This window comes from Anolis carolinensis, chromosome 6 (genome assembly GCF_035594765.1).
Source record: "Anolis carolinensis isolate JA03-04 chromosome 6, rAnoCar3.1.pri, whole genome shotgun sequence".
NCBI lineage: Eukaryota > Metazoa > Chordata > Lepidosauria > Squamata > Dactyloidae > Anolis > Anolis carolinensis.
Window position 1 is genome coordinate 117,070,084 of NC_085846.1, and position 23,157 is coordinate 117,093,240.

Genomic DNA, 23,157 nt, shown 5'->3' on the forward strand with positions numbered 1-23,157 from the left:
TACTGCTCTGGCGGGAAGGTATGCCATGCAGTCATGCCAGCCACATGACCTTGGAGATGTCTATGGACAACGCCGGCTCTTCGGCTTAGAAATGGAGATGAGCACCAACCCCCAGAGTCGGTCACAACTGGACTTAACATCAGGGGAAACCTTTACAATCTGATGTTTAATAAATTTGTCCTTAATCCCTCCTTATTGTCCAACATTTTTGCTTATCCAACGTTCTGCTGGCCCGTTTAGGTTGGATAAGTGAGACTATATCCTCGTTTACTCATGAACTTGAATCCCCATGGCAAGTCTATGAGAAGCAACAATTAGAGTCCCTCCAGAACTGCAAGCACGATCGCAACCAAATTTGGATTGTTCACACTGTCATTACCTACCTTTCTACCGATTTACATTGCAATAGCTGACACAGGGGACGTGACCAAGTTGGCCTACCTGCAGCTGGAGCAGGCCTTCTCGGTGATGGGCCCCCAGATCTGGAACTCCCTTCCTAGGGAGATCAGGCAAGCTCCCACCCTAACGTCTTTTAAAAGGGAATTAAAACTTGGTTCTTCTGGTGCGCTTTTGAATAACCTAGTCCCCATGATCAAAATCCTAAAAATTAATGCACCATATTTCGCACTTTTCCACCCTTTCCTAGATTTAACTGGACGTTCTACCTCACCCCAATGTTGAGATTGCTTGCACTTTGTCTCCTTTGCCCCAAAAGCACCTTATAATGCATCATTGCACCTTAGTTCCAACTGCCCTCTCTGTCATTCCTTTCTCTAAATTGGTGGTCCTTTTTACATTATCATTTTATGTTCCAAATTGGTTTTTACTGTTATTATATTGCGTTTGTATTCATGCCTGATTTTATTGTGTCTTACGTATTTGAATATGCTGTTTTATCTGTTTTACATCAGAGACTCCATGGAAGAGGAGATGCATAGAAATGATAGGAGCATATGAAATCCTGTGCCTCACAAAAGTGAAAATTCTTTGAAAAATATAGTGTTTTTCTCTTTCATCGGTGAATAGCTCTTAGCAGTGATAAATTCTAGCTATATTTTGTTAGGCTCTTGTTTAGTACTACAGTAGAGTCTCACTTATCCAACATAAACGGGCCGGCAGAATGTTGGATAAGCGAATATGTTGGATAATAAGGAGGCATTAAGGAAAAGCCTGTTAAACATCAAATTAGGTTATGATTTTACAAATGAAGCACCAAAACATCATGTTATACAACAAATTTGGCAGAAAAAGTAGTTCAATACGCAGTAATGCTATGTAGTAATTACTGTATTTATGAATTTAGCACCAAAATATCACGATATATTGAAAACATTGACTACAAAAATATGTTGGATAATCCAGAACGTTGGATAAGCGAGACTCTACTGTGTTTGCATTCATTACCTAGTTCTTGTTGTTCAACGCAGAAGAAGGAGCCTCCGGTGGCCTAGGGGATAAAAGCCTTGTGACTTGAAGGTTGGGTTGCTGATCTGAAAGCTGCCAGGTTCGAATCCCACCCGGGGAGAGCGCGGATGAGCTCCCTCTATCAGCTCCAGCTCCATGCGGGGACATGAGAGAAGCCTCCCACAAGGATGGTAAAAACATCAAAACATCCGGGCGTCCCCTGGGCAACGTCCTTGCAGACGGCCAATTCTCTCACTCCAGAAGCAACTCTGGTTGCTCCTGACATGAAAAAGAAATCTGTTATACTCGGTTTTATTGTTCTCGGGCTTTGCCCTGTGTTAGCCACAGGGCATTATTATTATTATTATTATTATTATTATTATTATTAACTGGCAGGCAAAGGGGATTTGACCTGGATTGCCGGTGGAAACTGGGGTGTCTTCCCACTGGTTCATCTAACCCAAGCCCTGCCAAAGAAACCATGGAACAGAAGCAAAGAAAATAATCTATATCATTGTTAGACCATGGATTTTATATGAACAAGACTGTTTCTGATGACCAAGTGAAAGCTGAATGAGTGCAAAATCCACAGACTCCATGGCCAGGATATGCATTTATTTTACTGTGTATAAGAAGAGGCACCTGAGGTTTCAACCCAAATGGCTCACCAGATTTCCTTGGTTAGCCTATTCATTTCATGTATAAGATGCGCTCTGGAAGTACAGTGTGGTGTCTGGAGGAGAAGGTGGGGTAAAGGTGGTCATCAGATGCTTGATACATTGGTGTATAAACCATTTGTGCAATGGAAATACACAGTACAAGTCTTCAATCGACACCATCAGAACAACTTGTGCTTAGCTGGAAACGTCTTGCTAACCCGTCATCATGATAAAGGAAATAAGAGAGGAGAAGGAAACAGAAAGGAACTTCTGCCAATTGTGAAATGATTATCCTTTGTGGTCAACAACCGACTTAAAGAGGGAGTAAGGATTCAAGATGAAGAACCTTTGCACAATGGTGGTCATTTCAGGGCCTTGTTGAGATCTTGCGCCAGATCAGGAGACACTGGCCTCAAAAGTCATCTCGGGAAAAAAGTTTCAACCCCTCCCCAATTTGTTTTCTGGCTACAGGCCTGCCAGGATGTATCAGCTCTGCCACCATTGCATAAAGCAATGCCTGGCATTAGCTAGAACAATAGAAGCCCATGCACACAGAGAGTAGACTCTAAACCAGGCATGGGTCAACCTTGGCCCTCCAGGTGTTTTGGACTTCAACTCCCACCATTCCTGACAGCAAAGATACTGTGGGACGTCCGAATCCAGACTGACAAAGTTCTGGAACACAACACACCAGACATCACAGTTGTGGAAAAGAAAAAGGTTTGGATCATTGATGTTGCCATCCCAGGTGACAGTCGCATTGACAAAAAACAACAGGAAAAACTCAGCCGCTATCAGGACCTCAAGATTGAACTGCAAAGACTCTGGCAGAAACCAGTGCAGGTGGTCCCGGTGGTGATGGGCACACTGGGTGCCGTGCCAAAAGATCTCAGCCGGCATTTGGAAACAATAGACATTGACAAAATTACGATCTGCCAACTGCAAAAGGCCACCCTGCTGGGATCTGCACGCATCATCCGAAAATACATCACACAGTCCTAGACACTTGGGAAGTGTTCGACTTGTGATTTTGTGAAACGAAATCCAGCATATCTATCTTGTTTGCTGTGTCATAATAAAATAATAATAATAATGCCTTCATTGCAAAACAACTCCTGGCACAGTCAATCCAATATAGACCCATGCTACTCTTGTTGGGGTGCTTTGAATGCGATTTTCCTGCTACTTGGTAGGGTTTTGGACTGGATGGCGCATGAGGTCTCTTCTGACTTTACGAGTCTATGATTCTATACTCCTGTAAAATAGATTTTATTTCAGTCCCCAAATTTATAGCATTGCAGAAGATGAGATGGCACAGTAATCTATATATATAAAAGAGTGATGGAATCAGGGCACCGAGCAAAACAGCAAAACTACAGGCCCCCCAACCTCGAAATTTGACAACACAACCCATCATCCACGCCTCTAGGTTGATACAACAAAAAATCCCATCAAAAACCTCCACGGGGCCTTAAAAACCCAGCCGTCGGCCTGGCTGGAAGGCCCAAGCAGGATTTCCCCTTCATAGTACACCCTCAGGGTTTCAAGCCATGAGGCTACTCCGTCTCATTCAGCCTGCCCAAGAAAGGATGCCCCTATGTAGAAAGCAGTCAGTCTTTGAAATAGCGAGGCTATTCAGTACAATTCAAATTGGCTAAAAAACCATTTCCCTACAATGCAAATACCCAGCCTTCCAAGCAGCAAACCTATTCCATTGTATTCCAGCTCACCAAACAAGGATTCACGTAAGGAGAAAACACCCAGACTTTAAGGCTGCAAGGCTATTCGCTGCTATTCCACCTGGTCAACAAATGATTCCTATCAGCCACAGCAACGCGTGGCCGGGCACAGCTAGTGATAATATATGCATGCACATTCAGCATATACGTGCACATATAGGGGTCTATGAGTTGTCTGGAGGCATCTTCTCATTAGCTAGGGGTGCCCACATTTCTAGCATTGCAGAAGGAGGGCAATAAGCAAATGCAAGGCAATCTAAGCTGTGCTTTTATTGCCAAAACAACACCTGCCAGAGTCAATCCAGTATCGAACCCTGCACACACAGAGGGCCCCCGAAATCCCCGTATTAACTGGAGGAAAGCCCCTTGGGTCTAGCACAAGGGGAAAGTAATCTTCTGCAGCAAATGACATTTTCCTTCAGCCCCTAGGTTTCTGGCATGAACAAATACATGTCTGTGAGTTGCCTGGTGACATCTTCGCCTTTACCAGGGCTCTCCACATTTTTAACATTGCAGGATAGGTATAATAAGCTTTGTCTTCATTACCAAGCCAACACTTGACAGTCACACAGAGAGAGAGAGTGATCCCCCTAAATTCATATTTTAACTGGAAGAAAGCCCCCTTTAAATCTAGTACAAGGAGAAACGTAATCTACTGCTGCAAATGACATTTTTTCTTTGGTCCATAGGTTTCTGCTATTGAATTAATATGCATCTATGACTTGCTGGAGACATCTTCCCATTCACCAAGGGTCCTCAGATTCCTGGCACAGAAGGTGAGGAGTAAGTAAAGGTAAGACAGCCCAGTTGCCATTACTAATAGTTTCCTTCTGTTCCAAACAAATACCTGGCAGATTGAATGCATACCCTGTTTCCCCAAAAATAAGACATCCCCTGAAAATAAGACCTAGTAGAGGTTTTGCTGAATTGCTAAATATAAGGCCTCCCCCAAAAGTAAGACCTAGCAAAGTTTGTGTTTGGAAGCATGCCCGCCAAACAACACCAGAGCATGCAGGATCGGTAAATGTACATAGATTGTTGTACATGGAAATAAAGGTAGTAACAAGAAATTATTGATAGGGTTCAGTTTGTCTGGTTATGCTGGTTTTTGATGACAACTACTGTACAGTATATAATAAATGTTCATCTTTTGTTCAACAATAAATGTGAATTCTTCTTCATGGAAAAATAAGACATCCCCTGAAAATAAGACCTAGCGCATCTTTGGGAACAAAAAGAAATATGAGACACTGTCTTATTTTCGGGGAAACACGGTATATACAAGCACATGAAAAGACACACACACACACACACATCCATTCCGTTTGTATTTGGAGGAAAGCCCCAATTAAAAGTGGGAGAAAAGTGATCTGCTACTGCAAAGACATATTTTTAGCAAATACAGTGAAACCTTGACTTACAAGCGAACCAACTTATGGGTTTTTGAGATACGAGCCATTGCTCAGTTCATTTTTTTACTTTGATGGGCAAGCCAAGATTTAAGTTACAACCGAGTGTGAGAATACACCACCTCCATCTTGAGCAAGTTTTGGAAGGAGCAGCCGTGAAAGCTCCTTGCTCTTGTCCTTGCTGTTATTTCTGCAAACCCATGGCTTTGGGAGGGACCAGGAGTCTATCATCAGTCTAATTATCCTGCAGAACGATTTCTTAATAGCTTGTAGTCCATCTTTGTGTGAGATATATGGATTCTATAGTGGCTAAGATGGTGGTGAGCCTCCAGTGGTTCAGTGTGTTAAAGCGCTGAGCTGCTGAACTTGCAGACCGAAAGGTCCCAGGTTCAAACCCGGGGAGCGGAGTGAGCGCCCGCTGTTAGCTCCAGCTTCTGCCAACCTAGCAGTTCGAAAACATGCCAATGTGAGTAGATCAATAGGTACCGCTCCGGCGGGAAGGTAACGGTGCTCCATGCAGTCATACCTATGGCCACATGACCTTGGAGGTGTCTACGGACAACGCCGGCTCTTCAGCTTAGAAATAGAGATGAGCACCAACCACCAGAGTCTGATACGACTGGCCTTAAGGTCAGGGGAAAACCTTTACCTTAAGATGGTGGTGGTAGGACTATAATTTCTTCAGGAAGTCGCTAGGGAATACACAATAAGGGTACTGTCTAAAATCTTAATATCTACATTCTGAATCTCTTAATTAAAGGTCTGGCTAACCATGGGTCCTAAGAAAGTTTTTACCAAGAAGAAACGGATGATGTGCTTGGATATAAAGCACGAAATCATCGATAAATACGAACGAGGCGTGCGTGTTGCCGACTTGGCAAGGCAGTACGATCGCAATACTTCGACGATCTGTTCGATTTTGAAGCAGAAGGAGTCGATCAAGGCTGTGACGCCAGCCAAGGGCATTAAGATCATTTCAAGGCTCCGGACCTCGGCCCACGAAGAGATGGAGAAGTTGCTGTTGGTGTGGTTGACGGAGAAGCGGCTCGCGGGAGATATCGTGACCGAGAGCATCGTCTGCGAGAAGGCCCGAGCCATTTACGGCGATTTGGTGCGCCGGAAGCCAGGAACGTCAACAGGTGAGGCGTCGGAAGAGACATTCAAAGCCAGTCGGGGATGGTTTGATAATTTTAAAAAGAGGACCGGCATTTTCTCGGACATGGCCTGGCAGGGTGTTACGAGGAGGAACTTAAACTCTGCGTGGAAGAAGCTGTGGCCTGAGGTTGTGTCCGAAAGGGGCTTCGAAGGATTCAAATCCGAAGAGTTAGCCATGGAGGAGATTGTGTCCAATGGAAAGTCCATGGAAGTGGAGGAAGGAGACGTCAACAACTTCCTCGAGCAGCACAACGAGGAACAGACAATGGAGGAAGTAGAGGAGCTACAGGAGCAGCAACATGTGGAAATTAAGCAGGAAATTGATTCGGAGGAGCCAGAAGCAGAGGAGGTGAGCTATTTCAAGGGTCCTCAGTGCTCATCTTGAAAGGCTGCAACAGTCAAAGAAGGAAAAGTCATATAGATTCCCAAGTGGTTTAAGTGCTGGAGTAGAGGTGCGTCTACACTGTAGAATTAATACAGTTCGACATTACTTTAACTGCCATGGCTCAGTGCGGTGGAATCGTGGAAGTCATTTAGTCGTGGAAGGCCTTTAGTCTTCTCTGTCAAAGAGCGCTGGTTCCTCCCCAAACTACAACTCCCATAATTTATTTATTTATTTATTTATTTTACAGCATTTATATTCCGCCCTTCTCACCCCGAAGGATACTCAGGGCGGATCACATTACACATATAAGCAAACATTCAGTGCCTTTAACGTAGAACAAACACAAGACAAACATAGGCTCCGAGCGGGCCTCGAACTCATGACCTCCTGGTCAGAGTGATTCATTGCAGCTGGTTGCAGCTGGCTTGCTCTCCAGCCTGCGCCACAGCCCGGGCCTGTAACAATTCCATAACATTGAGCCATGGTAGTTAAAGAAGTGTCAAACTGCATTAATTCTAGAGTGTAGATGCATCCTAGGACTCCGGGAAACTAGGATTCAATTTTTCCTCAGACCTGGAAATGCATTTTGTGACCCTGGACCAGTCACACTGTCTCAGCCTTACAAGACTGGCAATGGCGGGTCTCCTTTCAGTCAGTCTGGCCACGAAAATCCTGTAAACCAAAGTCAATTGGAAAGTGCATAAAGATTATAATTCCCCTCTTGGAATGTATCCATTTCATGCCCATGTATTTTTTAAAAAAAATCCATCTTGAACTTAAGTTCTTTTGGCTATTAAAATAGCCAGATCATTGTAAGAGCATATAACCAAACTCCCTTTAAGATACCTGCCTCTGTTGTTTGTTTCTAAACTCATTTGTAAGGCTATTTTAAGCTTTTCAATGTGGCTTTGTAAGTGTTGCAATCCCTCTGTCATTACTAGTTCCAATTTACGAGATTTTTCTATCCAAATGCTAGATAGAATTTTTCCCATTATTTTCAATATTTGGACACTAGAGGGTGCTAGATAGTATATTTTTCTATTATCTTCGGTATCTGAATTGGCCACCAGGGGGCACTAGTTAATATTAATTTAAATATTTGAACACTAGGGAGCGCTAGATAGTATTTTTTGTTATTATATTCAGTATCTGAATTGGCCACTAGGGGGCACTAGTTAATATCAATTTAAATATCTGAACACTAGGGAGCGCTAGATAGTATTTTTGCTATTATATTCAGTATCTGAATTGGCCACCAGGGGGCACTAGTTAATATTAATTTAAATATCTGAACACTAGGGAGCGCTAGATAGTATTTTTTGTTATTATATTCAGTATCTGAATTGGCCACTAGGGGGCACTAGTTAATATCAATTTAAATATCTGAACACTAGGGAGCGCTAGATAGTATTTTTGCTATTATATTCAGTATCTGAATTGGCCACTAGGGGACACTAGTTAATATTAATTTAAATATCTGAACATTAGGGAGCGCTAGATAGTATTTTTTGTTATTATATTCAGTATCTGAATTGGCCACTAGGGGGCACTAGTTAATATTAATTTAAATATCTGGACACTAGGGAGCGCTAGATAGAATTTTTGCTATTGTATTCAGTATCTGAATTGGCCACTAGGGGGCACTAGTTAATATTAATTTAAATATCTGAACACTAGGGAGCGCTAGATAGTATTTTTGCTATTGTATTCAGTATCTGAATTGGCCACTTGGCGGCACTAGTTAATATTTAAATATCTGAACACTAGGGAGCACTAGATAGTATTTTTGCTATTATATTCAGTATCTGAATTGGCCACTTGGCGGCACTAGTTAATATTAATTTAAATATCTGAACACTAGGGAGCGCTAGATAGTATTTTTGCTATTATATTCAGTATCTGAATTGGCAACTAGGGGGCACTAGTTAATATTAATTTAAATATCTGAACACTAGGGAGCGCTAGATAGTATTTTTGCTATTATATTCAGTATCTGAATTGGCCATTAGGAAGCACTAAATAGTATTTTCCTATTAATTTAAATATCTAGATATTAGGGAGCGCTAGATAGTATTTTTGCTATTATATTCAGTATCTGAATTGGCAACTAGGGGGCACTAGTTAATATTTAAATATCTGGATACTAGGGAGCACTAGATAGTATTTTTGCTATTATATTCAGTATCTGAATTGGCAACTAGGGGGCACTAGTTAATATTTAAATATCTGGATACTAGGGAGCGCTAGATAGTATTTTTGCTATTATATTCAGTATCTGAATTGGCAACTAGGGGGCACTAGTTAATATTTAAATATCTGGATACTAGGGAGCGCTAGATAGTATTTTTGCTATTATATTCAGTATCTGAATTGGCAACTAGGGGGCACTAGTTAATATTAATTTAAATATCTGGACACTAGGGAGCGCTAGATAGTATTTTTTACTATTATATTCAGTATCTGAATTGGCCACTAGGGGGCACTAGTTAATATTAATTTAAATATCTGGACACTAGGGAGCGCTAGATAGTATTTTTTACTATTATATTCAGTATCTGAATTGGCCACTAGGGGGCACTAGTTAATATTAATTTAAATATCTGGACACTAGGGAGCGCTAGATAGTATTTTTTACTATTATATTCAGTATCTGCATTGGCCACTAGGGGGCACTAGTTAATATTAATTTAAATATCTGGACACTAGGGAGCGCTAGATAGAATTTTTGCTATTGTATTCAGTATCTGAATTGGCCACTAGGGGGCACTAGTTAATATTAATTTAAATATCTGAACACTAGGGAGCGCTAGATAGTATTTTTGCTATTATATTCAGTATCTGAATTGGCCACTAGGGGGCACTAGTTAATATTAATTTAAATATCTGAACACTAGGGAGCGCTAGATAGTATTTTTGCTATTATATTCAGTATCTGAATTGGCCACTAGGGGGCACTAGTTAATATTAATTTAAATATCTGAACACTAGGGAGCGCTAGATAGTATTTTTGCTATTATATTCAGTATCTGAATTGGCCACTAGGGGGCACTAGTTAATATTTAAATATCTGGATACTAGGGAGCGCTAGATAGTATTTTTGCTATTATATTCAGTATCTGAATTGGCCACTAGGGGGCACTAGTTAATATTAATTTAAATATCTGAACACTAGGGAGCGCTAGATAGTATTTTTGCTATTGTATTCAGTATCTGAATTGGCCACTTGGCGGCACTAGTTAATATTTAAATATCTGAACACTAGGGAGCACTAGATAGTATTTTTGCTATTATATTCAGTATCTGAATTGGCCACTTGGCGGCACTAGTTAATATTAATTTAAATATCTGAACACTAGGGAGCGCTAGATAGTATTTTTGCTATTGTATTCAGTATCTGAATTGGCCACTTGGCGGCACTAGTTAATATTTAAATATCTGGATACTAGGGAGCGCTAGATAGTATTTTTGCTATTGTATTCAGTATCTGAATTGGCCACTAGGCGGCACTAGTTAATATTAATTTAAATATCTGAACACTAGGGAGCACTAGATAGTATTTTTTACTATTATATTCAGTATCTGAATTGGCCACTAGGGGGCACTAGTTAATATCAATTTAAATATCTGAACATTAGGGAGCGCTAGATAGTATTTTTTGTTATTATATTCCATATCTGAATTGGCCACTAGGGGACACTAGTTAATATTAATTTAAATATCTGAACATTAGGGAGCGCTAGATAGTATTTTTTGTTATTATATTCAGTATCTGAATTGGCCACTAGGGGACACTAGTTAATATCAATTAAAATATCTGAACATTAGGGAGCGCTAGATAGTATTTTTTGTTATTATATTCAGTATCTGAATTGGCCACTAGGGGACACTAGTTAATATTAATTTAAATATCTGAACATTAGGGAGCGTTAGATAGTATTTTTGCTATTATATTCAGTATCTGAATTGGCCACTGGGGGCACTAGTTAATATTAATTTAAATATCTTAACACTAGGGAGCGCTATATAGTATTTTTTGCTATTATCTTCATTATCTAAATTGGCCACTAGGAAGCACTAAATAGTATTTTCCTATTTAAATATCTGGATATTAGGGAGCGCTAGATAGTATTTTTGCTATTATATTCAGTATCTGAATTGGCTACTGGGGGCACTAGTTAATATTAATTTCAATATCTGAACACTAGGGAGCTCAAGATTGTATTTTGGGCACTAGATGGTATAAAATTGCTTAGTTTATTTATTTATTTGTTTTGCTTTGACGTGCGAGCCAATATTTGAGTTATGAGCAAGCTTGAGAGTACAATATCTGCCACCTTAAGCAGGGCTTTAAGGGAGCAGCTAGGAATGCTCCTTGCTCTTGTCCTTATTGCTGTTTTTTCTGCAAAAATCCCAGGGCTTTGGGAAATTGTAGAAAAACTGAGGGACCAGGAGTCTATCATCCAGATGCAATAATGCAGAATGATTTCCTAAAAGCCTTTGACAATAGATTTCCTAATAGCTTGTAGTCCATCTTTGTGTGGGATATATGGATTTTATAGTGGCTAGGATGGTGATGGTAGGACTATAATTTCTGCAGGAAGTCACTAGGAGGGGTAAGGGAATATAATCTAAGTTTATTTATTTACTTAATATTTATTTGTTTATTAACTACATAATGTACATTAATATATAATACTACTAGCTGTGCCCAGCCACGCGTTGCTGTGGCAAAGTGGTGGTGGTATTGGTTAAAAATTGTTGTGTAATTTTTATTTGACGTTTTTTGTATTTTTTAAATTAATTTTATTGTAAGTTATCTTTTTATTTATTATACTTTATTATTTTCTTGTATTATTTTTAGTTATTTTCTGTTATTATAGTATTTTATTGTATTAATTCTTTAGTGTTTTTATTTATTTTTTATTGGGTTGCTAGGAGACCAAGTTGGAGGAGCTTAGCCTTCTAACTGGCAGCAATTGGATAAAAGTAATTATTCCCCTCTCTCTCTAATTAGGACTTTGTTTTTGTTTTCTTTTTGTTGTATCAACCTAGAGGCGTGGATGATGGGTTGTGTTGTCAAATTTCGAAGTTGGGGGGCCTGTAGTTTTGTTGTTTTGTGGGTCGCCGTGATGCCATCACTCTTTTATATATATAGATAATATATTGTATATGCATATAATATTAATAATATTATTTTGTAATACAATATAATACTAATAATACAATATAATACAGTAGAGTCTCATCCAACGTAAACGGGCCGGCAGAACGTTGGATAAGCGAGTATGTTGGATAATAAGGAAAGATTAAGGAAAAGCCTATTAAACATTAAATTAGGTTATGATTTTACAAATTAAGCACCAAAACATCATGTTATACAACAAATTTGACAGAAAAAGTAGTTCAATACACAGCAATGCTATGTAGTAATTACTGTATTTACGAATTTAGCACTAAATATCATGATGTATTGAAAACATAGACTACAAAAATGCATTGGATAATCCAGAATGTTGGATAAGTGATACTCTACCGTAATATTAATTATCTTCTATATCTATAAAAGAGTGATGGAATCCTGGCGTCCGCCAAAACAACAAAACTAAACACCCCACAACCTCGAAAATTGACAACACAACCCATCATCCATGCCTCTAGGTTTATACAACAAAAAGAAAAGAAAAATAAAGTCCTAATTAGAGGGAGAGGAATAATTGTTTTTATCCAATTGCTGCCAGTTAGAAGACTAAGCTCCGCCCACTTGGTCTCCTAGCAACCCACTCACCCAGGGGACAGGCACAGTTAGGTCTCACTTAGGCCTCTTCCACACTGCCTATAAAATACAGATTATCATATTTTAACTGGATTAGATGGCAGTGTAGACTCAAGGCCCTTCCACACATCTATATAACCCATATCATCTTATATTATCTGCTTTAACTGGATTATCTGGACTCCACACCTTTACCCTTTACCTTAACTACCACCAATTCCTCAATACTTAATTTCCCATACCACCATACTTCGCCACAGCAACGCGTGGCCGGGCACAGCTAGTATATTATATATTACATGCAATATTATTAATAATAGTACAACATATAGATATAGTACAATATCTATTGCCAGTATTCTGCTATGCTAATAATATAATATTGTATGTAAATTTGATTTGTAAGCTGCTCTGAGTCCCCTTCAGGGTGAGAAGGGCGGGATATAAATGTATCAAATAAATAAATTATTGTCAAATCTTAATATCTACGTTCTGAATCTCTTAATTAAAGGTCTGGCTAACCATGGGTCCTAAGAAAGTTTGTGCCAAGAAGAAACGGATGATGTGCTTGGATACAAAGCACGAAATCATCGACAAATACGAGCGAGGCGTGCGTGTTGCCGACTTGGCAAGGCAGTACGATCGCAATACTTCGACGATCTGTTCGATTTTGAAGCAGAAGGAGTCGATCAAGGCTGTGACGCCAGCCAAGGGCATTAAGATCATTTCCAGGCTCCGGACCTCGGCCCACGAAGAGATGGAGAAGTTGCTGTTGGTGTGGTTGACGGAGAAGCGGCTCGCGGGAGAGATCGTGACCGAGAGCATCGTCTGCGAGAAGGCCCGAGCCATTTACGGCGATTTGGTGCGCCGGAAGCCAGGAACATCAACGGGCAAGGCGTCAGAAGAGTCGTTCAAAGCCAGTCGGGGATGGCTTGATAATTTTAAAAAGAGGACCGGCATTGTCTCCGACATAACAAGGAGGAACGTAAACTCTGCATTGAAGAAGCCTTGGCCTGAGGTTGTGTCTGATGAAAGCTGCTTCGGAGGAGTCAAAGCTGAAGACTTAGCCATGGACGACATTGTGTCCAATGGAAAGTCAATGGAAGAGGATGAAGGAGACGTGAACGGCTTTGTCGAGCAGCACAACGAGGAACCGACAACAGAGGAATTAGAGGAGTTACAGGAACAGCAGCATAAGACGGTGGTCAAGCAGGAAATCGATGCGGAGGAGACGGAGGACGAGGAGGAGGAGGTTATCCATACAAGCGAGATCACGGAAATGTTGAGAATGTGGGAGAAAATTTCAGACTTTATTAAAAAGAAACACCCTGAGAAAGTTACAGCGGGTTGCGCACTGGAGCTGTGCAACGACATTTGCCTCACTCATTTCAGGAACATTTTGAAAGGGAGGAAGAAACAAACCTCCTCGGACGGGATTTTGGTGAAACGCCGTGCAAGCGAAAGCGAGGAGATTGTGGTGAAAAAGGCAAATCTCAGTGAAGAAGATGATTGAGTGGAGCCTGGTCTTGCCGGAAAACACATTCCCTACACTTAATAAATCCCGTTTATTTATGTACATTCTCCCTTATGATGTATTTTTATACATTATTATTTATAAAGTACACTTTTTTATTTAAAAGCACATAACAACAATCGGTGTGGTTTTCGGGGGCTGGAATGGATTCATAGCATTTCAATTCATTTCAAATTTGATTTGACATAAGAGCAATTTGAGTTAAGAGCTCAGTCACAGAATGAATTAAACTTGTAAGTCAAGGTATCACTGTATGCACAATCAGCATATCATTCCTTGGGGAGCATTTCTAATAGAAAAAAGCTCAAACTGCTTTGTTTTTCTCCGCAACCAGCTTTGAGCAAGATTATATTTTTGACTTGTACCAAAACCTCATATAATAATAATAATAATAATAATAATAATAATAATAATAATAATAATAGTAATAAATATGTTATTTGTATTCTGCTCTATCTCCTCGAAGGGACTCACGGCAGATTACAGAACACACATACGGCAAGCATTGAATGCCATTATACAATTAACGAAAGCAGACAATACACAAACAGAGGTAAAGGCTTTCCCCATCTTTTTCATTTCCGGCATCTTGGAGGCTGTTGCTCCATCTTCCATGCTGAGGACCTTTTTGTCCTGAGACATCCATAATAATAATAATAATAATAATAATAATTTTATTTCTTATCTTTATTTTTGTAACTTTATTTTGTCCTTCTGATCAATCGTCAGCATGTCCTTAAGGGTGCCTTTTATTCCCTCCCTTCTAAAAGCGGTACCTATTTATCTACTCGATCTGCTAGGTAGGCAGGGAGCTGGGGCTGACAGCAGGTGCTCACCCCGACCAGGACTCGAACTGCCATCCTTTTGATTGGCAGGATTTTCTACAGCTAGTGGTTTCGCCCACTATGCTAAGCCCAGCCCCAACTTATTAGTACAGTAGAGTCTCACTTATCCAACATAAACGGGCCGGCAGAATGTTGGATAAGCGAATAGGTTGGATAATAAGGAGGCATTAAGGAAAAGCCTATTAAACATCAAATTAGGTTATGATTTTACAAATTAAGCACCAAAACATCATGTTAAACAACAAAATTAGCAGAAAAAGTAGTTCAATATGCAGTAGTGCTATGTAGTAATTACTGTATTTATGAATTTAGCACCAAAATATCAAGATATATTGAAAACATTGACTGCAAAAATGCGTTGGATAATCCAGAACGTTGGATAAGCGAGACTTGGATAAGTGAGACTCTACTGTATTTTGTCCTTCCGATCAATCGTCAGCATGTCCTTAAGGGTGCCTTTTATTCCCTCCCCGCTAAAAGCGGTCCCTATTTATCTACTCGATCTGCTAGGTAGGCAGGGAGCTGGGGCTGACAGCGGGTGCTCACCCCTACCAGGACTCAAATTGCCGTCCTTTCGATCGGCAGGATTTTCTGCAGTTAGTGGTTTCGCCCACTATGCTAAGCCCAGCCCCAACTTATTAGTATTTACGTCCTATTCACAACAGCAAACAAATGCAAAAAAAAAAGCAATGAGAATTCAAATAATCAATTAAAAACAAAATAAGTAATGTTGAACTTTGCAACCTGAGTAAGCATCAGCTTTCATTTGATTTTGGAATCTAAACAGATCTAGTATTGGTTAGTCCTTGGATGGAAGACCACTGATTAATATTAGCTGCCCTGTTTTAGAAAAAGGAACTGGAAAAACAATTTAAGCAGAGGGCCAGTCCACAATCCTTCAGACTGTTGAAGGGCCAAATTATCATTTGGAAAAAAAAAATACAAACAAATTCCGATGCACACTGCACATGTCTTATTTGTAATGCAAAAACAACAAGAAGAAGAACAATGAAAGAGTAATACAATATTTAAAAATATAAACAATTTTAACCAACAGACATTTATCAGGATTTCAATGGGAAGTGTGGGCCTGCTTCTGGCCAATGAGATAGTCAAGTTAATTAGGATTGTTGTTGTTGTTGTTGTGCCTTCAAGTCATTTCAGACTTTGGGTGAGCCTATGTCTAAAATTTATTTATTATTTATTTATTATATTTATTTATTACATTTGTGTCACACCCTTCTCACCCCAAAGGGGACTCAGAGTGGCTTACAAATTATATGTACATACAATATATGATATTATTAGCATAGCACAATATTAGCATTATATATTACTATATTGAACTATACCACTATACTGTAATATTATTAGTAATATTATTAGTAATATTATTGTACTATATCACTATATTGTAATATTACTAGTAATATTACATTTAATATATAATGTATAATTAATATTATTATGTTGCATTATTATTAGTATACTGTATGACATTATAATATTAGTATCAATATTATATGAACATACAATATATTATATTATTAGCATAGCACAATATTAGCATTAGATATTATTATATTGTACTATACCACTATACCGTAATATTATTAGTAATATTACATTTAATGTATAATTAATATTATTATGTTGCATTATTATTAGTATACTGTATGACATTATAATATTAGTATCAATATTATATGAACATACAATATATTATATTATTAGCATAGCACAATATTAGCATTAGATATTATTATATTGCACTATACCACTATACCGTAATATTATTAGTAATATTACATTTAATGTATAATTAATATTATTATGTTGCATTATTATTAGTATACTGTATGACATTATAATATTAGTATCAATATTATATGAACATACAATATATTATATTATTAGCATAGCACAATATTAGCATTTGATATTATTATATTGCACTATACCACTATACCGTAATATTATTAGTAATATTAATTTAATATATAATGTATAATTAATATTATTATATATTACTATATTGAACTATACCACTATACTGTAATATTATTAGTAATATTATTAGTAATATTATTGTACTATATCACTATATTGTAATATTACTAGTAATATTACATTTAATATATAATGTATAATTAATATTATTATGTTGCATTGTTATTAGTATACTGTATGACATTATAATATTAGTATCAATATTATATGAACATACAATATATTATATTATTAGCATAGCACAATATTAGCATTAGATATTATTATATTGTACTATACCACTATACCGTAATATTATTAGTAATATTACATTTAATGTATAATTAATATTATTATGTTGCATTATTATTAGTATACTGTATGACATTATAATATTAGTATCAATATTATATGAACATACAATATATTATATTATTAGCATAGCACAATATTAGCATTAGATATTATTATATTGCACTATACCACTATACCGTAATATTATTAGTAATATTACATTTAATATATAATGTATAATTAATATTATTATATATTACTATATTGAACTATACCACTATACTGTAATATTATTAGTAATATTATTAGTAATATTATTGTACTATATCACTATATTGTAATATTACTAGTAATATTACATTTAATATATAATGTATAATTAATATTATTATGTTGCATTGTTATTAGTATACTGTATGACATTATAATATTAGTATCAATATTATATGAACATACAATATATTATATTATTAGCATAGCACAATATTAGCATTAGATATTATATTGCACTATACCACTATACCGTAATATTATTAGTAATATTACATTTAATATATAATGTATAATTAATATTATTATGTTGCATTGTTATTAGTATTATATTGTATGACATAATATTAGTATCAATATTATATGAACATACAATATATTATATTATTAGCATAGCACAATATTAGCATTCGATATTAGTATCAATACTATTCTATGGTATTATTGTTAGTGTTATATTGTATTACATTATATTATTATACAATATATTTTATTATAAAACTGAGGGCGGGGGCCAGGTAAATGACCTTGGAGGGCCGCATGTGGCCCCCGGGCCTTAGTTTGGGGACCCCTGCTATAAAGAAATGTATTGGGGTCCCCATAAGTCAACAGGAGACTTGAAGGCATATACATGAACATCCTTTAATGAGGATTGATTTGCTCACAGATTTCATCAGGATATTTTCCCCCAAAGTGTAGGCTTCTTGCCTTATTGCAAATGCCTCGTCTGTTGGCATTCGGAATCAAGCACGCCGTGATGTTGCAATAGCCTGGGAAAGGTAGCTGCCTACTTAATGAACTTCTCATTCGACACACCTGTAGTCAGTGTACGTTAGCCAATTCATCGCTCATTAACTGGTTACGAACCTTCAGGCAAGAAATCCTGTAGCAGTGACTCACTGGATGCGGCCACATGGAAATCATGTGTTAAATAGAGCAGTGGAATAAATCCACATGTGTTTCAAAGGGAAGAGAAATTCCTACATGCTCAGAACTAGTTCTGGAGAACCTGAATGGTCATAAAATCCTAAAGTTGGAAGAGACCCCCAAAGGCTATCCGGTCCAACCCATTTCTGCCTTGCATTAAAAGCACAATCAAAAGCCTTCTGGACAAATGACCAATCCAGCCTTTGCATTAAAGCCAACAGAAAAAGCAGCATATTTTACTGTCCAACGACTCTTTTGGGAAATTCTTACTAATGTTCACAGAATCCCAATCCTAAATGTTGACGATCCTGACCAAAAGTAATCAACTTGTTTGGGCAGGATAAGAAAAGTTACTCTGCCGGCTGAACAGCTTTTCTTTGTTGCATAGGTGAACACATACACAACATGTGTGCATTGCAATGATGCAAGGAGCTCTCCAAATAAATACTCCAAATGTTAGGTTTTTGTCAGTTTTCCAGGCTGTATGGCCATGTTACAGCGGTAATCTCTCCTGATGTTTTGCCTGCATCTAATAATAATAATAATAATAATAATAATAATAATAATAATAATAATAATAATAAACTCTGGGTGGCTCACAACAGGGACAAGCCCAAAACAACGACACAACATATTTGACAAAAACTTAAAACATTCCAACGATACACAAAATAAAATAATGGACAATACATTAAAATCCAAGCAGATAAAATCAGAGTAATTAAAAGCAAACTTGCGTCTGTGGCTAATGGCATCTTCAGAATAATTTCCTGGGTGGGAGAAAGAACCCTTGTGTATATTTAAAGCAAGTGTGGATCTGTTGTAATTAGCCAGCTTGAATAGCATTGAGTAGCCATGAAGCTTGCACAGTCAATCAGTGAGGGTATCTGCATAGAGGTCGCCTGGCTGTTGTTGCCTGGAGGCATCCTTTGTTTGGCAGGACTTAGCTGGCTCTTGGACACAGCATATTATTTGAGAATACAGAAATGCTAGACTACTCTGATGATAATAATGACTTTATTCTTATATGATATCCATCATGTCAGACTACGCACAGAAGCCATTGACATCCACATGAAGCGTGTGGACAATTTCAACAGAAAGGAGGAAACCATGAACATGAACAAAATCTGATTACCAGTATTAAAAAAAAACAAAACACTAGAATCAAGACAGTAAGTAAGGAACACCACTCAGAAACATCGGAACTCTAGACAGCAAATAATCAAGAGCCAGTTGACAGCTCCCAAACAGAGGGTGCCTCCAGACAACAACAACCAGGCTATCTCTATTCAGATACCCTCACTGATTGACTGCAGCTTCATGGCTACTCAATGCTATTCAAGCCAGGCTACCTGTATGAAAATACCTTCACTCTATGCAAATACCTTCACTGATTGACTTTGCAACTTCAGTGCTATTCAAGCCAGGCTACCTCTATGCAAATGCCCTCACTGATTGACTTTGCAGCTTCCTAGCTACTCAATGCTATTCACGCCAGGCTACCTCTATGCAAATATCCTCACTGGTTGACTGCAGCTTCATGGCTACTCAGTGCTATTCAAGCCAGGCTACCTCTATGCAAATATCCTCACTGATTGACTTTGCAACTTCATGGCTACTCAATGCTATTCAAGCCAGGCTACCTGTATGAAAATACCTTCACTCTATGCAAATACCTTCACTGATTGACTTTGCAACTTCAGTGCTATTCAAGCCAGGCTACCTCTATGCAAATGCCCTCACTGATTGACTTTGCAGCTTCCTAGCTACTCAATGCTATTCACGCCAGGCTACCTCTATGCAAATATCCTCACTGGTTGACTGCAGCTTCATGGCTACTCAGTGCTATTCAAGCCAGGCTACCTCTATGCAAATATCCTCACTGATTGACTTTGCAACTTCATGGCTACTCAATGCTATTCAAGCCAGGCTACCTCTATGCAAATACCTTCACTGATTGACTTTGCAGCTTCAATGCTATTCATGCCAGGCTACCTCTATGCAAATATCCTCACTGGTTGACTTTGCAGCTTCATGGCTACTCAATGCTATTCAAGCTTGCTAATCCATACAGCCTGAAAAACTCACAGCAACCCAGTGATTCTGGCCATGAAAGCCTTCGACAACACTCCAAATGTTTAGTCGCCGGAGAGGAGCATAAATTTCATAATCAATGTTCTGATTTGAACAAGCTCCTCTTTGCATCTGCTGCATATAAAAAGCAAGTTCTGCGTCTTTAACATTTCTGACCATTCAGACACAAGAATCTTACCCTGGTTCTGCAAAGCAGGGGGAAAGGAATATATCAATACTAATAGCAACCCAAAAAAATAACTAGTGTGAATCTGCAGTGTGAGATTACTAATAATGATGATGATGATGATGATGATGCCCTGGCAGAATATGTGAAGCAAAGTGAAGAACCTGCTTTGATTGAAGTCAAAAATCAGAAACTCCTCAAAGCACAGCAGACAAAAAAACCAGTACAAGAAAACCGCACTACAAACTAGAGCTGACAGCTGGCACAACAAAACACTGCATGGAAAGTTCCTTGACAAAATTGAAGGAAAAGCTGACGAGGAGAAGACCTGGCTCTGGCTCACGAATGGGACCCTGAAGAAGGAGACATAAGGCCCGATCCTTGCAGCCCAGGAGCAAGACATCAGAACAAAGGCAATTAATAATAATAATAATAATAATAATAATAATAATAATAATAGACCTAGCTCTGGCTCACGAATGGGACCCTGAAGAAGGAGACAGAAGGCCCGATCCTTGCAGCCCAGGAGCAAGACATCAGAACAAAGGCAATTAATAATAATAATAATAATAATAATAATAATAATAATAATAATAATAATAATAGACCTAGCTCTGGCTCACGAATGGGACCCTGAAGAAGGAGACATAAGGCCCGATCCTTGCAGCCCAGGAGCAAGACATCAGAACAAAGGCAATTAATAATAATAATAATAATAATAATAATAATAATAATAATAATAATAGACCTAGCTCTGGCTCACGAATGGGACCCTGAAGAAGGAGACAGAAGGCCCGATCCTTGCAGCCCAGGAGCAAGACATCAGAACAAAGGCAATTAATAATAATAATAATAATAATAATAATAATAATAATAATAATAATAATAGACCTAGCTCTGGCTCACGAATGGGACCCTGAAGAAGGAGACATAAGGCCCGATCCTTGCAGCCCAGGAGCAAGACATCAGAACAAAGGCAATTAATAATAATAATAATAATAATAATAATAGACCTAGCTCTGGCTCACGAATGGGACCCTGAAGAAGGAGACAGAAGGCCCGATCATTGCAGCCCAGGAGCAAGACATCAGAACAAAGGCAATTAATAATAATAATAATAATAATAATAATAATAATAATAGACCTAGCTCTGGCTCACGAATGGGACCCTGAAGAAGGAGACAGAAGGCCCGATCCTTGCAGCCCAGGAGCAAGACATCAGAACAAAGGCAATCAAGGCCAAGATTGAAAAATCAGCTGATGACCCAAAATGCAGACTGTGCAAGGAAACCGACGAAACCATGGATCATCTCCTCAGCTGCTGTAAGAAAATCGCACAGATAGACTACAAACAGAGGCACAACTATGTGGCCCAAATGATCCATTGGAACTTATGCCTCAAGTACCACCTCCCAGCAGCAAAGAACTGGTGGGATCACAAACCTGCAAAAGTATTGGAAAATGAGCACGCAAAGATACTGAGGGACTTCCGAATCCAGACTGACAAAGTTCTGGAACACAACACACCAGACATCACAGTTGTGGAAAAGAACAAGGTTTGGATCATTGACGTCACCATCCCAGGTGACAGTCGCATTGACGAAAAACAACAGGAAAAACTCAGCCGCTCTCAGGACCTCAAGACTGAACTGCAAAGACTCTGGCAGAAACCAGTGCAGTGGTCCCGGTGGTGATGGGCACACTGGGTGCCGTGCCAAAAGATCTCAGCCGGCATTTGGAAACAATAGACATTGACAAAATTACGATCTGTCAGCTGCAAAAGGCCACCCTGCTGGGATCTGCGCGCATCATCAGAAAATACATCACACAGTCCTAGACGCTTGGGAAGTGTTCGACTTGTGATTCTGTGATATGAAATCCAGCATGTCTATCTTGTTTGCTGTGTCATAATAAAATAATAATAATAGAAGGAATACAAATATGCAAATTAACACCCTCCTTTAAGTGGCTCCTTCAGCCATTTTAATCCAATTTAAGCTTAGGGTGCTTTTGGCACATCTAGCCCAAATAAATCCCCAGCCGCTTCGATGGCGTAGCTATGCTAAATTGCACAGTGTTATTAAACCACAAGTTGCATAATATTCTTAAAAGGTACTTTAAGGTGGATTATGCATATAGAAACTGTGGCACTGCAAATGTACTTATTGCTATCGTTTCTGGCTCCCATTACAGTATTTCCCTTCTGGGGACTATATAATTATTAATATTAATATTATTATTATTTATTGGTTTTGTTTATTATTATGTATAGCTCGCTTTATTGCTCCTGAAGGAGACTCAAAGCAGCTTAGATGAAAAGTGTGACTGCACAATTTCAAATACGCAAACATTAAAACCCTGCAATAGGTTCACCGTACATTCTGATGCAAAATGCCAACTTTAATAACCTGTTTGGATAATGCACTTACCCAAAATTTAACCTGAGCGCTGTGGTTTTGGTGATGAGCTTCCAAAGGCAAACCTGGTTCTTGTTAAGGATATCAGAGCATC

General features: G+C 38.4%; 3 protein-coding genes across 8 annotated transcripts in view; 2 read left to right on the forward strand and 1 right to left on the reverse strand.

Moving 5' to 3' along the window:
- Positions 1–23,120, reverse strand: part of setd2 (SET domain containing 2, histone lysine methyltransferase) — a 102,619-nt gene extending 79,499 nt beyond the window's left edge. Inside the window, exon 1 of the mRNA XM_008123477.3 lies at positions 23,076–23,120. The gene's annotated coding sequence lies outside the window, so the exon portion shown is untranslated. The remainder of the gene's footprint in view (positions 1–23,075) is intronic.
- The window catches only part of LOC100555440 (D-serine dehydratase), a 459,449-nt gene that overhangs the window by 216,461 nt on the left and 219,831 nt on the right, over positions 1–23,157 (forward strand). The gene's annotated exons all lie outside the window — the stretch shown is intronic.
- The window catches only part of LOC100553684 (uncharacterized), a 59,820-nt gene that overhangs the window by 4,402 nt on the left and 32,261 nt on the right, over positions 1–23,157 (forward strand). Inside the window, exons 2-4 of one of the 5 annotated variants that reach the window (XM_008123479.3) lie at positions 4,492–4,595; positions 5,972–6,715; positions 13,036–14,100. In XM_008123479.3, coding sequence (XP_008121686.3) covers positions 5,984–6,715; positions 13,036–14,037 — 1,734 coding nt within the window. In that variant the 5' untranslated portion in view covers positions 4,492–4,595; positions 5,972–5,983 and the 3' untranslated portion in view covers positions 14,038–14,100. Of the gene's footprint in view, positions 1–4,491; positions 4,596–5,971; positions 6,716–13,035; positions 14,612–23,157 lie in introns of those variants that run through there. The other 4 variants (XM_016998608.2, XM_062957786.1, XM_062957787.1 and 1 more) reach the window with 4 other exon arrangements.